We start from the raw sequence: 12,394 nt of genomic DNA, 5'->3' as shown, positions 1-12,394 counted from the left end.
GTATAACAACTTTAATTTCTATTAGTGTATTGTGCGAGGTGTTTAAATGTTTTATGTAGTGTTTGTGCATTTTTCCTCATTCACATAATCATAATCGGTCATAGGCGGTCCCTCAAAACGAGGATGACTTGCTTCCACGCCAAAAAAAGGACAAGTTCACAGGTGTTTCAATGAAGGACCCGAACTACATCCTGACTGATAGCAATACAGTGGAGGAGGATTTCCTGGAGCGTATAGGGATGGTTTTCTAGACCAATATGTCGAGGAACCAACTAGAGGGCTGGCCATCCTAGACTGGGTGATGTGTAATGAGAAAGGACTAATTAGCAATCTTATTGTGCGAGGCCCCTTGGGGAAGTATGATCATAATATGTTAGAATTCTTTATTAAGATGGAGAGTGACACAGTTAATTCAGAGACTAGGGTCCTGAACTTACGGAAAGGTAACTTTGATGGTATGAGACGTGAATTGGCTAGAATAGACTGGCAAATGATACTTAAAGGGTTGACGGTGGATAGGCAATGGCAAACATTTAAAGATCACATGGATGAACTTCAACAATTGTACAACCCCGTCTGAAGTAAAAATAAAACAGGGAAGATGGCTCAATCGTGGCTAACAAGGGAAATTAGGGATAGTGTTAAATCCAAGGAAGAGGCATATAAATTGGCCAGAAAAAGCAGCAAACTGGAGGACTGGGAGAAATTTAGAATTCAGCAGAGGAGGAAAAAGGGTTTAGTTAGGAGGGGGAAAAAAAAAGAGAAAAGAAGTTTGCTGGGAACATAAAAACTGACTGCAAAAGCTTCTATAGATATATGAAGAGAAATAGATTAGTGAAGACAAATGTAGGTCCATACATTTGTAGAATCAGATGAATTTATAATGGGGAACAAAGAAATGGCAAACCAATTGAACAAGTACTTTTGGTTCTGTCTTCACGAAGGAAGACACAAATAACCTTCCAGAAATACTCGGGGACCGAGGATATAGCGAGAAGGAGGAACTGAAAGAAATCCTTATTAGTCAGCAAATTGTGTTAAGGAAATTGATGGGATTGAAGGCCGATAAATCCCCGGGGCCTGATAGTCTGCATCCCAGAGTACTTAAGAAAGTGGCCCTAGAAATAGTGGATGCATTGGTGATCATTTTCCAACAGTCGATCGACTCTGGATCAGTTTCTATCGACTGGAGGGTAGCTAATGTAACACCACTTTTTTTTTTAAAAAAAAGGATGGAGAGAAAACGGGGAATTATAGATCGGTTAGCCTGACATCAGTAGTGGGGAAAATGTTGGAATCAATTATTAAAGATGAAATAGCAGCGCATTTTGGAAAGCAGTGACAGGATTGGTCCAAGTCAGCATGGACTTATGAAAGGAAAATCATGCTCGACAAATCTTCGAATTTTGTGAGGATGTAACTAGTAGAGTGGACAAGGGAGACCCAGTGGATGTGGTGTATTTGGACTTGCAAAAGGCTTTTGACAAGGTCCCACACAAGAGATTGGTGTGCAAAATTAAAGCACATGGTATTGGGGGTAATGTACTGACGTAGAGAACTGGTTGGCAGACAGGAAGCAGAGAGTCGGGATTAACGGGTCTTTCTCAGAATGGCAGGCAGTGACTAGTGGGGTGCCGCAGGCTGGGACCCCAGCTATTTACAATATACATTAATGATTTAGATGAAGGAATTGAGTGCAATATATCCAAGTTTGCAGATGACACGAAGCTGGGTGGCAGTGTGAGCTGTGAGGAGGATGCTAAGAGGCTACAGGGTGACTTGGACAAGTTAGGTGAGTGGGCAAACGCATAGCAGATGCAGTATAATGTGGATAAATGTGAGGTTATCCACTTTGGTGGCAAAAACAGGAAGGCAGATTATTATCTGAATGGCGGCAGATTAGGAAAAGGGGAGGTGCAATGAGACCTGGGTGTCATGGTACAACAGTCATTGAAAGTTGGCATACAGGTACAGCAGGCGGTGAAGGCGGCAAATGGCATGTTGGCCTTCATAGCTAGGGGATTTGAGTATAGGAGCAGGGAGGTCTTACTGCAGTTGCACAGGGCCTTGGTGAGGCCTCACCTGGAATAATGTGTTCAGTTTTGGTCTCCTGAGGGAGGACGTTCTTGCTATTCAGGGAGTGTAGCGAAGGTTCAACAGACTGATTCCCGGGATGGCAGGACTGACATATGGAGGAGAGAGTGGATCAACTGGGCCTGTATTCACTGGAGTTTAGAAGAATGAGAGGGGATCTCATAGAAACATAAAATTCTGATGGGACTGGACAGGGTAGATGCAGGAAGAATGTTCCCGATGTTGGGGAAGTCCAAAACCAGGGGTCACAATCTAAGGATAAGGGCTAAGGCATTTAGGACCGAGATGAGGAGAAACTACTTCACTCAAGAGTTGTTAACCTGTGGAATTCTCTACCGCAGAGTTGTTGATGCCAGTTCGTTAGATATACTCAAGAGGGAGTTAGATGTGGCCCTGACGGCTAAAGGGATCAAGGGGTTATGGAGGGAAAGCAAGAAAGGGGTACTGAGGTGAATGATCAGCCATGACCTTATTGAATGGTGGTGCAGGCTCGAAGGGCCAAATGGCCTACTCCTGCACCTATTTTCTATGTTTCTATGGGGGCATTGTCCTAATGAGGAGAGATTGGAGTAGATTAGGCCTATATTCTCGAGTTTAGAAGATTGAAAAGTGATCTAATTGAAACATACAAAATGCTTACAGGGTAGATGCAGGGAGGATGTTTCTCCTGGCTATTTCATCCTTAATAATTGATTCCAACATTTTCCCCACTACTGATGTCAGGCTAACCGGTCTATAATTCCCCCTTTTCTCTCTCCCTCCTTTTTTAAAAAGTGGTGTTACATTATCTACCCTCCAGTCCATAAGAACTGATCCAGAGTCCATCCCAGGAATCAGGCTGGTGAACCTTTGTTGGCAATGGCAATTATATCCTTCCTTAGGTAAGGAGACCAAAACTGTACATAATGCTCCAGGTAGGGCCCTATATAATTGCGGTAAGACATCTTTACTCTATTACAAGGGGATTGGAGTACAAAAGGCCAACATACCATTTGCTTTCTTAATTGCTTGCTGTACCTGCATGTTAACTTTCAGTGATTTGTATACAAGGACACCCAGGGCCCTCTGAACACCAACATTTCACAATCTCTCACCGTTTAAAAAAAAAAAATACTTTTCCGTGATTCCTACCAAAGTGGATAACTTCACATTTCTCCACATTATATTCCATTTGCCATGTTCTTGCCCTCTCACTTTGCCTGTCTATATCCCCTCAAACTCTTCCATCTTCCTCACAACTTACATTCCCACCGAGCTTTGTATCATCAGCAAACTTGGCTATATTACATCTGGTCCCCTCGTCCATATCATTAATACATAGTGAATAACGGAGTTCCAAGCACTGATCCTTGCGGTACCCCACTAGTTAGTCTGACAACCCGAAAATGAACAATTTATTCCAACTGTTTTCTGTCTGTTAACCAATCCTCAATCCATGCTAGTATGAGCCATGAACTCTAATTTTGTTTGATAACTTCTTGTGTGGCACATTATCGAATGTCTTCTATAAAAGCAAATACACCACATCCACCGGTTCCCCCTCACCTATTCTGCTAGTTACAAACTTAAACAGATTTGTCAAACATGATTTCTGTTTCATAAATCTGTGTTGACTCTGCCAAATCCTATTATTTTCTAAGTGCCCTGTTAACTCATCCTTAATAAATAGATTCGAGCATTTTCCCCATTACTGATGTCAGGATAATTGATCTGTAGTTCCTTGTTGTCTCGCTCCCTCCTTTCTTAAATAGTGGGGTTACATTTGCTACCTTCCAATCCACAGGAACCTTTCTAGAATCTATGTAATTTTGGAGGACGACAACCAGTGCATCCACTATCTCTATATGCCACCTCTTTCAAAACCCTTGGATATAGGCCATCGGGTCCAGGGGATTTATCAACTTTCAGTCCCATTGATTTCTCTAGTACCTGTACTATACTAATACTAACTTCTTTCAGTTCCTCATTCTCTCTAGACCCTTGGTTCTCCACTATTACAGTAGGTTTTTTTGCATCTTCTACCATGAAGACAGACACAAAGTATTCATTTAATTTCCCTGCCATTTCCTTATTCCCCATTATAATTTCTCTTGTCTCAGCCTGTAAGGACCCATATTTACTTTTGCTAATAATTTCCTCAATCCATGCTAGTATGCGCCATGAGCCCTAATTTTTTTTATTAACCTCTTTTACAGTCAAAGGGATGGGCAAAGGTTGGGGAGCTGGCCATTTATACCATAATGAATACATTTTGATTTCTTTAAAAAAAAACAAAGCACATTCAAAATATTGAAAACAGACTTGTACAATATTGTCACGTCACAAATAAGGTGGTACTGTTGTGGATCAAAGCCTCCCTTCTCGTGCAACAGCAATATACAACAGCATAAATTTATTCAGAGAGCGTTATTGGGTGTTAAAGAAGACTGTTCCTCCAAAACCTCTTTAAAATGTTAAAAAAAAACTGAATATATTTCTAAGCAAAATTAATAAAAGCTAACAGAATGTATCTGAAAATATTTTTAAAATGTGTCTCCAGTGCCTTCAGTCAGCTCAGTAAGCAAATACCACTGTAGTTGCAAACTCTTGCATTAGAGCAGAGATGCTCAAACTTTCTTTTTTGCCCAGTCCCTTCAGAGATTTACATGCCATTCACAGCACCTTTTTCTATGGAACAGTATTTTGTAGTGCCTAAGATGACAGACTTCAATACTACTGAAGTCACAAACTAGGAAATAAATTTGAGAGCTCAAAATGCTCACCCTGTAGAGATTGTATGCCTTAAATAGCCAATTGCTTCTAGGATTTCTACTTTCATACAGCAATCAGAAGATGACACAGAAATGTCTTTCACTAATTGATAACAGCTTTGCATAGTCAGAGGAGGTGCATTATGGGGCATGGAATGTTTGAATCTGATTTCTAGCAGCAAACATTACAAGATACAGAACCTTCGGGCTCAATTTTGGCCCGCCCCTTTTTCGGCGCACTTACCAGAGATGCGCCGCTTTTCTCCATTCAGAAGTGCACTGAAAAAATTCCTCCTCATTTTGGTCGCTGACCGGCCTCCTCCCTGAGGTCGCGCAGCGTGGCCAGTCGAGGCAGGGGTGGAGTCAGCGCCTGCGCCAAAAACAGTACCGGGTCGTCTGCACATGCGCAGTAGAGTGTCCGCACATGCGCAGTAGCTCCTTGCCCCCAGCCTCTCAGTGTCATGCTGCAGCCGCTGTGTGTGGGACCCGATGCCGGCCAAATGTTGCTGTGAGTAGGGGTAGTTGATTTGAAGCTTTAATCATCAAGAAATCGCACTGGGAGGCCACTCGGCCAGAGCTAAGGGCAAGCGGGCAGGAGAACTGAGTGTGCTCCTGCCTGGATGATTTCTGTCAGTTCTCCGGTCCACCCCTAGCCCTGGCTGAGTGGCCTCCCAGTGCAATTGATCCAGTATAATCATTGCAAACAAATAGTTGTTTAAATTAGTTGAGAGAGATTAGGGCAATTTAATTCAACTGTCTTTTACTTCTTTTATTTTTGTAGTTTAAGCTTCCATGAATGCTTCTGCTGTATAGTAAATTAACTTTGCAAAGTTGTCCTGTATAGCTGTTTGATCCTATTCACATTCTTTAGGTCATTAAGTTTCTTTATTAGTGACCAAATTAAATTTGAGTCTTTTGAAACTCACTCGGCCAGGGCTAGGATGGACAGGAGAACTGATAGAAATCATCCAGGCAGGAGCACGATCAGTTCTCCTGCCCGCCCGCCCCTATCCCAGGCCAAAAGGCCTCCAACGTACCTACCTGCGCTGATTTCTTAACTCTCCGCAAGAGTTTTCTGAAGTGCCACATACGCTGGCCTAAGTAGATTTCGAGTAACTATTAGCTGGCCAAAGTTGCCCAAATGGGCAGAACTGGCGTAGGTGGCTGGTAACGCCCCCTTGAGAAAAAAAAACTTTAAAAATCATAACTAACTCACTTATACTGGTGCAAATTGAACGTGCAAAATGTGGATTTGTAAACTTATGGCAGAAAAATCAAGTTACTCCCCAAACAAAATTGAGCCCATAGAAACCTACAGCACAGAAGGAGGCCATTCAGCCTGTACTGGCTCTTTGAAAGAGCAGTCGTGGCTAGTCCCACATCCCCGCTTTTTGTCCGTAACCTGCACGATCCTCATCTTCAAGTATCTGTCCAACTCTCTTCCATCGCCTTTTCAGGTAGAGCCTGACAACTCAGTGAAAAAAATTCTTATCTCCACCCTATCAAAATCTATCATCCTGAAAACCTCTTTAGTACAGAGTAGGTTAAGAACATAAGAAATAGGAGTAGGCCATACGGCCCCTTGAGCCTGCTCCGCCATTCAATCCGATCATGGCTGATCCGATCATGGACTCTGGTCCACCTCCCTGCCTGCTCCCCATAACCCCCGATTCCTTTATCATTTAAGAAACTATCTACTGCGGTCTTAAATTTATTCAATGTCCCACCTTCCACAGCTCTCTGAGGCAGCAAATTTCACAGATTTACAACCCTCAGAAGAAATTTCTCCTCATTTCTGTTTTAAATGGGCGGCCCTTTATTCTAAGATCACGCCCTCTAGTTCGAGCCTCCCCTATCCGTGGAAGCACCCTCTCTGCATCCACCTTGTCAAGCCCCCTCATAATCTTATACGTTTCGATAAGATCACCTTTCATTCTTCTGAATTCCAATGAGTAGAGGCCCAACCTACTCAACCTTTCCTCATAAATCAACCCCCTCATCCCCAGAACCAACCTTATGAACCTTCTCTGAACTGCCTCCAAAAGCAAGTATATCCTTTTGTAAATATGGAAACCAAAACTGCACACAGTATTCCAGGTGTGGCTTCACCAACACCCTATATAACTGTAGCAAGACTTCCCTGCTTTTATACTCCATCCCCTTTGCAATAAAGGCCAAGATTCCATTGGCTTTCCTGATCACTTGCTGTACCTACATATTAACCTTGTGTTTCTTGCACAAGTACTGCAGCACTTTGCAATCTCTCTCCATTTAAATAACCTGCTCTTTGATTTTTTTTCTGCCAAAGTGCATGATCTCACACTTTCCAACATTATACTCCATCTGCCAAATTTTTGCCCACTCACTTAGCCTGTCTATGTCCTTTTACAGATTTTTTGTTTCCTCCTCACACATTGCTTTTCCTCCCATCTTTGTATTGTCAGCAAACTTAGCTAGGTTACACTCAGTCCCTTCTTCCAAGTCGTTTATAGATTGTAAATAGTTGGGGTCCCAGCACTGATCCCTGCAGCACACCACTTGTTACTGATTGCCAAGCTGAGAATGAGCCGTTTATCCAGACTCTGTTTTCTGGTCGTTAGCCAATCCTCTATCCATGCTAATATATTACCCTAAACCCCATTAACTTTTATCTTGTGCAGTAACCTTTTATGTGGCACCTTGTCAAATGCATTCTGGAAGTCCAAATACACCACATCCACTGGTTTCCTTTTATCCACCCTTCTCGTTACATCCTCAAAGAATTCCAGCAAATTTATCAAACATGACTTCCCCTTCATAAATCCATGCTGACTCTACCTGACCGAATTTTGCTTTTCCAAACCTCCTGCTACTGCTTCTTTAATAATGGACTCCAACATTAAGAGATGACCTAAGGGCAGAGTCCTAACTTTTCCAACCTCTCCTCATAACAGAAGTCCCTCATCCTTGGTGATATCCTGGTGAACCTCATCAGCATCCTTTCTAAGGCCTTTACATTTATCCTGAAGTGTAGTGCCCAGAATTCTCTACAAAACTCCAGCTGAGATCTAACCAGTGATTTGGGCCTATCACAGTTGCTTCTGGTGCAACAATTGGGTACTGTGCACCAGAAGCAGCTCCGTAGGACTAATGTCCACTTCTAGAAATAAGTGGGAGATCTGTGCCGAGATAATCTCATAATTCACCTCCTCTGGCTATTCAAAGCTGCATCAGTGGCTCTCGTTTCTGGCCAGTGTCCTAGTGCATCACTGTCCCCCACACCCAGATAACCTCAGGTGCACCACATGCCCCGCGCCCCCAAGTTTGGGAATCTTCATGTCAGAGCAAAACAGCAGTTCTCCCTGGTGATATGTCAACAAGTAAAATTTTTTCAAATAGGCTACTCCTGCCTCTTAGTGCTAATTCTAAAACAAAATTTTCCTTTAGAAGCAGGACTAGTCTTGGTCTGAAACCAGCATTACTGTACAAGAACAAGGCCATTACATCAAATTATGTTTTACATGAGACACGTTTCAGGAGACAATTTTAAAAAAAAAGTATTACCTCATCATATTCATCGTCAGATTCTTCACGCTCAATGTATTCTACATTTTCTCTTTCATTAAATCCACCTCCATATCCTGTCAAACGAAATTATATATATTTTTTTTTTTAATTGATCAAATGTAGTTCTAAGGATTAGGCTAATGTTGCAAAAACTACATTCCAAAGGCATTTTGTTCAGTTTATTATGGAAGAACATCATGCATACCCGGTGTCTGTTTTTAGAAAATGCAACCAGGAAATAATGAGTCTAAATAAGCAATCTCAAATTATTACTACTTGATTATGCATTAACATGACAAAATGAAACTCTCTGAAATGCAAGATCATGTGACAAATAGAGCAAGTTATAAGTTGTAAATTATTAGTGTAGAGCTCATTTGTACAATACATAATCCAGAAATGCAGGTATTCCACCAACATTTGACATCAGTATAAACTACCCCTAGTGCACAGAGGTGGAATCTAATGTCCTGGGATGAAAATATTTGAGATAGTTTTTAAAGAGAAAGATCTTCTCAGCGCTGTTCACTCGTTGATAGATTTGGAATGAGGAAGCAGCACTCAGAAAACCTTTTCAAACCACAAGGCCTACAAAATTCATATGAACAAGTTAGCAGCATATGAAAAGGTGAGAAAATGTGTCACCAGGGCTTCACAGACCTGGTAACCACATGAGGACTGCAGGCTATTTAGATACCCCTGTTCTACAACATCACGACATCAGAAGCAATCAAAATGTCAATAGCACTGAAGCCAAACTTTCACATTTGTCCCAGAAACACAATCAACTTTCTGCATGTCCACAAAGAATACCTGCAGGATTACACACATTGGGATTATTTCATATGCAATAGTAGCAGATAGCGTCACCACCTCGAATGTTATTCCTTGTATGCAGAGGTTACATAGAATTCATCATCATAGGCGGTCCCTCGGAGTCGAGGATGACTTGCTTCCACTCAGTGAGTTCTCAGGTGACTGAGGAGTCCACTGCGGGACCTACAGTTTCTGTCACAGGTGGGGCAGTCAGTGGTTGAAGGAAAGGGTAGGTGAGGAGCCTGGGTTGATGCACGCTTCTTCCGCTGTCTACGCTTAGTTTGTTTGCTCTTGGCGATGGAACTAGAGGTGCTCATCGTCCCCCTGGATGCTCTTCCTCCACTTTGGACAGCCTTGGGCCAGGGATTCCCAGGAGTTGGTGTGGATGTTGCACTGTGTCAAGGAGGCTTTGAGGGTGGCCTTGAAGTGTTTCCTCTGCCCGCCTGCCGTATCGAATCTCTGCGTAGAGCGCTTGCTTTGAGAGTCTCGTGTCGGGCATGCGGACGATGTGGCCCAGCCAACGGAGCTGATCGAAGCATTGACCACGCTCGATGCCAGCCTGAGCAAAAATACAGACGTTGGTGCCAATGGATTTGCTGAATCTTGTGGAGGCATTGCTGCTGGTACTTCTCCAGCGTTTTGAGGTGTCTGCTGTATTTAGTCCACGTCTCTGAGCCACATAGAAGGGCTGGTATCAGTACCGCCCTGTAGACCATAAGGCTTGGTGCCGAATGAGAGGTCCTGGTCTTCAAACACTCTCTTCCTCAGCCGACCGAAGGCTGCGCTGGCGCACTGAAAGCGGTGTTGGACCTTGTCGCCAATGTCTGCTCTTGCTGACAGCAGGCTCCCGAGTTATGAAAAATGGTCCACGTTGTCCAAGGCCTCGTCGTGGATTTTAATAATCGGGGGGCAGTGCTGTGTGTTGGGTCAGGTTAGTAAAAGGACCTTTGTCTTACGGATGTTTATCGTAAGGCCTATGCTCTCGTGCGCCTCAGTGAAAGTGTTGACGATGGCTTAGAGTTTGGCCTCCGAGTGTGCGCAGACGCATGTGTCGCCTGCGTACTGTAGTTCAATGACAGAGGATGGGACGACCTTAAATCTGGCCTGGAGGCGGCGGAAGTTGAACAGATTCCCATTTGTTGTATAATTGAGCTTCACTCCAGCGGGGTTCTTGCTAAGGGCGAGATGAAGTATTGCAGCAAGGAAGATCGAAAAGTAAGCGTTGGTGCGATGACGCAACCTTGCTTGACCCCGATCCGGATTGGTAGATCCACTGGTCAGGATCACAGCTTGCATGTCATCATGAAGCAGATAGAGGATGGTGACAAACTTTTGAGGGCAGCCGAAACGGAGGAGGATGCTCCATAATCCCTTATCAATCTTCACACACGACAACTCCAAGAGAAATGCAGGGAACAGCACCAACCCTTGTACATGGCCTTCTTTGACCTTACAAAGGCCTTTGACACGGTCAACCGTGAGGGATTATGGAGCGTCCTCCTACACAGAATTAACAGCAGAGAAACAGGCAATTCAGCCCAACAGGTCTATGCCAGTGTTTATGCCCTACATGAGTCTCCTCCCACCTTATTTAATCTTATCCTACCAACATATCCATCTATTCTTTTCCCTCATGTATTTATCTATCTTCTCCTTGAATGAATCTATGCTATTTCCTTCATCAATCAATGTGGTATCAAGTTCCACATACTCACCATTCTCTCAATAAAGAAGTTTCATCTGAATTTTTCATTGGATGTATTAGTGACTATCTTGTATTTATGACCCCTAGCTTTCAACTTCCCCACAAGTGGATACATCTTCGCCACATTTACCCTATTGAACCCCTTCATATATTTTAAAAGACCTCTATTAGGTCACTTCTCAGTCTTCTCTTTCCTAGAGAAAGAGCCACAGTCTACTCCATTTTGTATATATTTTGTACTTTCTCCGGTGCTTTTAAAAAAAAAACATGGGGACCAGAACTGTGCAGTTCTCAAAGTATGATCTAACCAAGGATCTATACAAGTTTAATTTAACTTTTCTGCTTTTGAATTCTATTCTAGAAACGAATCCTATTGCGTTGTTTGTTGCTGAAATGCAGAGGTTTGCACTATTCAATGAATCTGTGCTGTTTGACTATGTGTAAAGATGCAGAAAATCTGATTGCCAAGTGGTATTCAGGACAATGTCTCCAAGTTTTTTTTTTAAATGGACAAATTTTTTTTAGACTTTGGACTTCTGCTAGTCATCTCAAGTTACACTTAATTACAATCTTTTTTAAAAAATGGTTATAGGCTGAACATAAATTCATATGGAGATATCAGTGGCTTTTAATAATACCCTGTAGTACATTCTACTATTGTACATTCCAATCTTACCAGTCCTTTCTTCTAATTTGGCATACTTTGGAGTGTTGCACATGTTGCATTCTGATCTTCTTGCCCAATTCACATTACCACAGCTAAAAATAAATAAACAAATTAAATCAATCTATTCTACATCAGTATCAGTTATACAAGAATACACAAACAACTCTGAATTATATGCTTATTTTCACACAAGTGAAACTGAGCATCAAAAATACTGGCAAATGTAACTTAAAGAATGCAAGATTTTTTTTCTAAACTTAAATTTAACTCCAGTCTCAATGCAGAACTTTTCTTTTACAGTAAAACTAATTGCTTAAGCCCTACAAAGCTCTCAATGGTTTTCTGCTATAACTCATCCTGAACATCCAATATATTTACAAGTAATTAGAATTACTATAGTCTTCAGTTTACTTTGATTGAATAGTATTTAAGAAACACACTTTCAATGCAAGATTTCATATTGCATTAGATGATGACCTTACGTTTTACACTGCCAGTCATTGGCACTGAAAAGGCCACGACTCTTTTCTGCAAGAGTCTTTCCAATTTCTGTTCCTCCAGCCTTCATTAGCTTTGCTTCACATGTTCTTTCTAAAAAAAAAAGTACAAAAGTACTAGAATCAAAATTCTCACAAAAGTGTGATGTTATAATGTTTTAAAATGATGCGACTTCAAGGCTGAACCATGACTTGCAGCCTACCATATGCCAGGATAAGAAATGTGCTTAGAAAATTAAATGGATAAAATGAATGTCAAATCGGGAATTAGTACCATTTATATCTGCTGGGTAAAAAAGAGAAATATTGATTTTCCCAA

General features: G+C 42.0%; 1 protein-coding gene across 4 annotated transcripts in view; it reads right to left on the bottom strand.

Moving 5' to 3' along the window:
• The window catches only part of zranb2 (zinc finger, RAN-binding domain containing 2), a 59,439-nt gene that overhangs the window by 34,262 nt on the left and 12,783 nt on the right, over positions 1–12,394 (bottom strand). For all 4 annotated transcript variants that reach the window (XM_070886974.1, XM_070886977.1, XM_070886978.1 and 1 more), the window contains 3 exons: positions 12,061–12,169; positions 11,588–11,670; positions 8,388–8,464 (listed from right to left, as the gene is read on the bottom strand). In XM_070886974.1, the coding sequence (XP_070743075.1) occupies positions 8,388–8,464; positions 11,588–11,670; positions 12,061–12,169 (269 nt within the window). The remainder of the gene's footprint in view (positions 1–8,387; positions 8,465–11,587; positions 11,671–12,060; positions 12,170–12,394) is intronic.

The sequence above is a fragment of the Pristiophorus japonicus genome, chromosome 8 (genome assembly GCF_044704955.1).
Source record: "Pristiophorus japonicus isolate sPriJap1 chromosome 8, sPriJap1.hap1, whole genome shotgun sequence".
NCBI classification, from domain to species: Eukaryota; Metazoa; Chordata; class Chondrichthyes; family Pristiophoridae; genus Pristiophorus; species Pristiophorus japonicus.
This window is presented reverse-complemented; position numbering and strand designations above follow the sequence as displayed.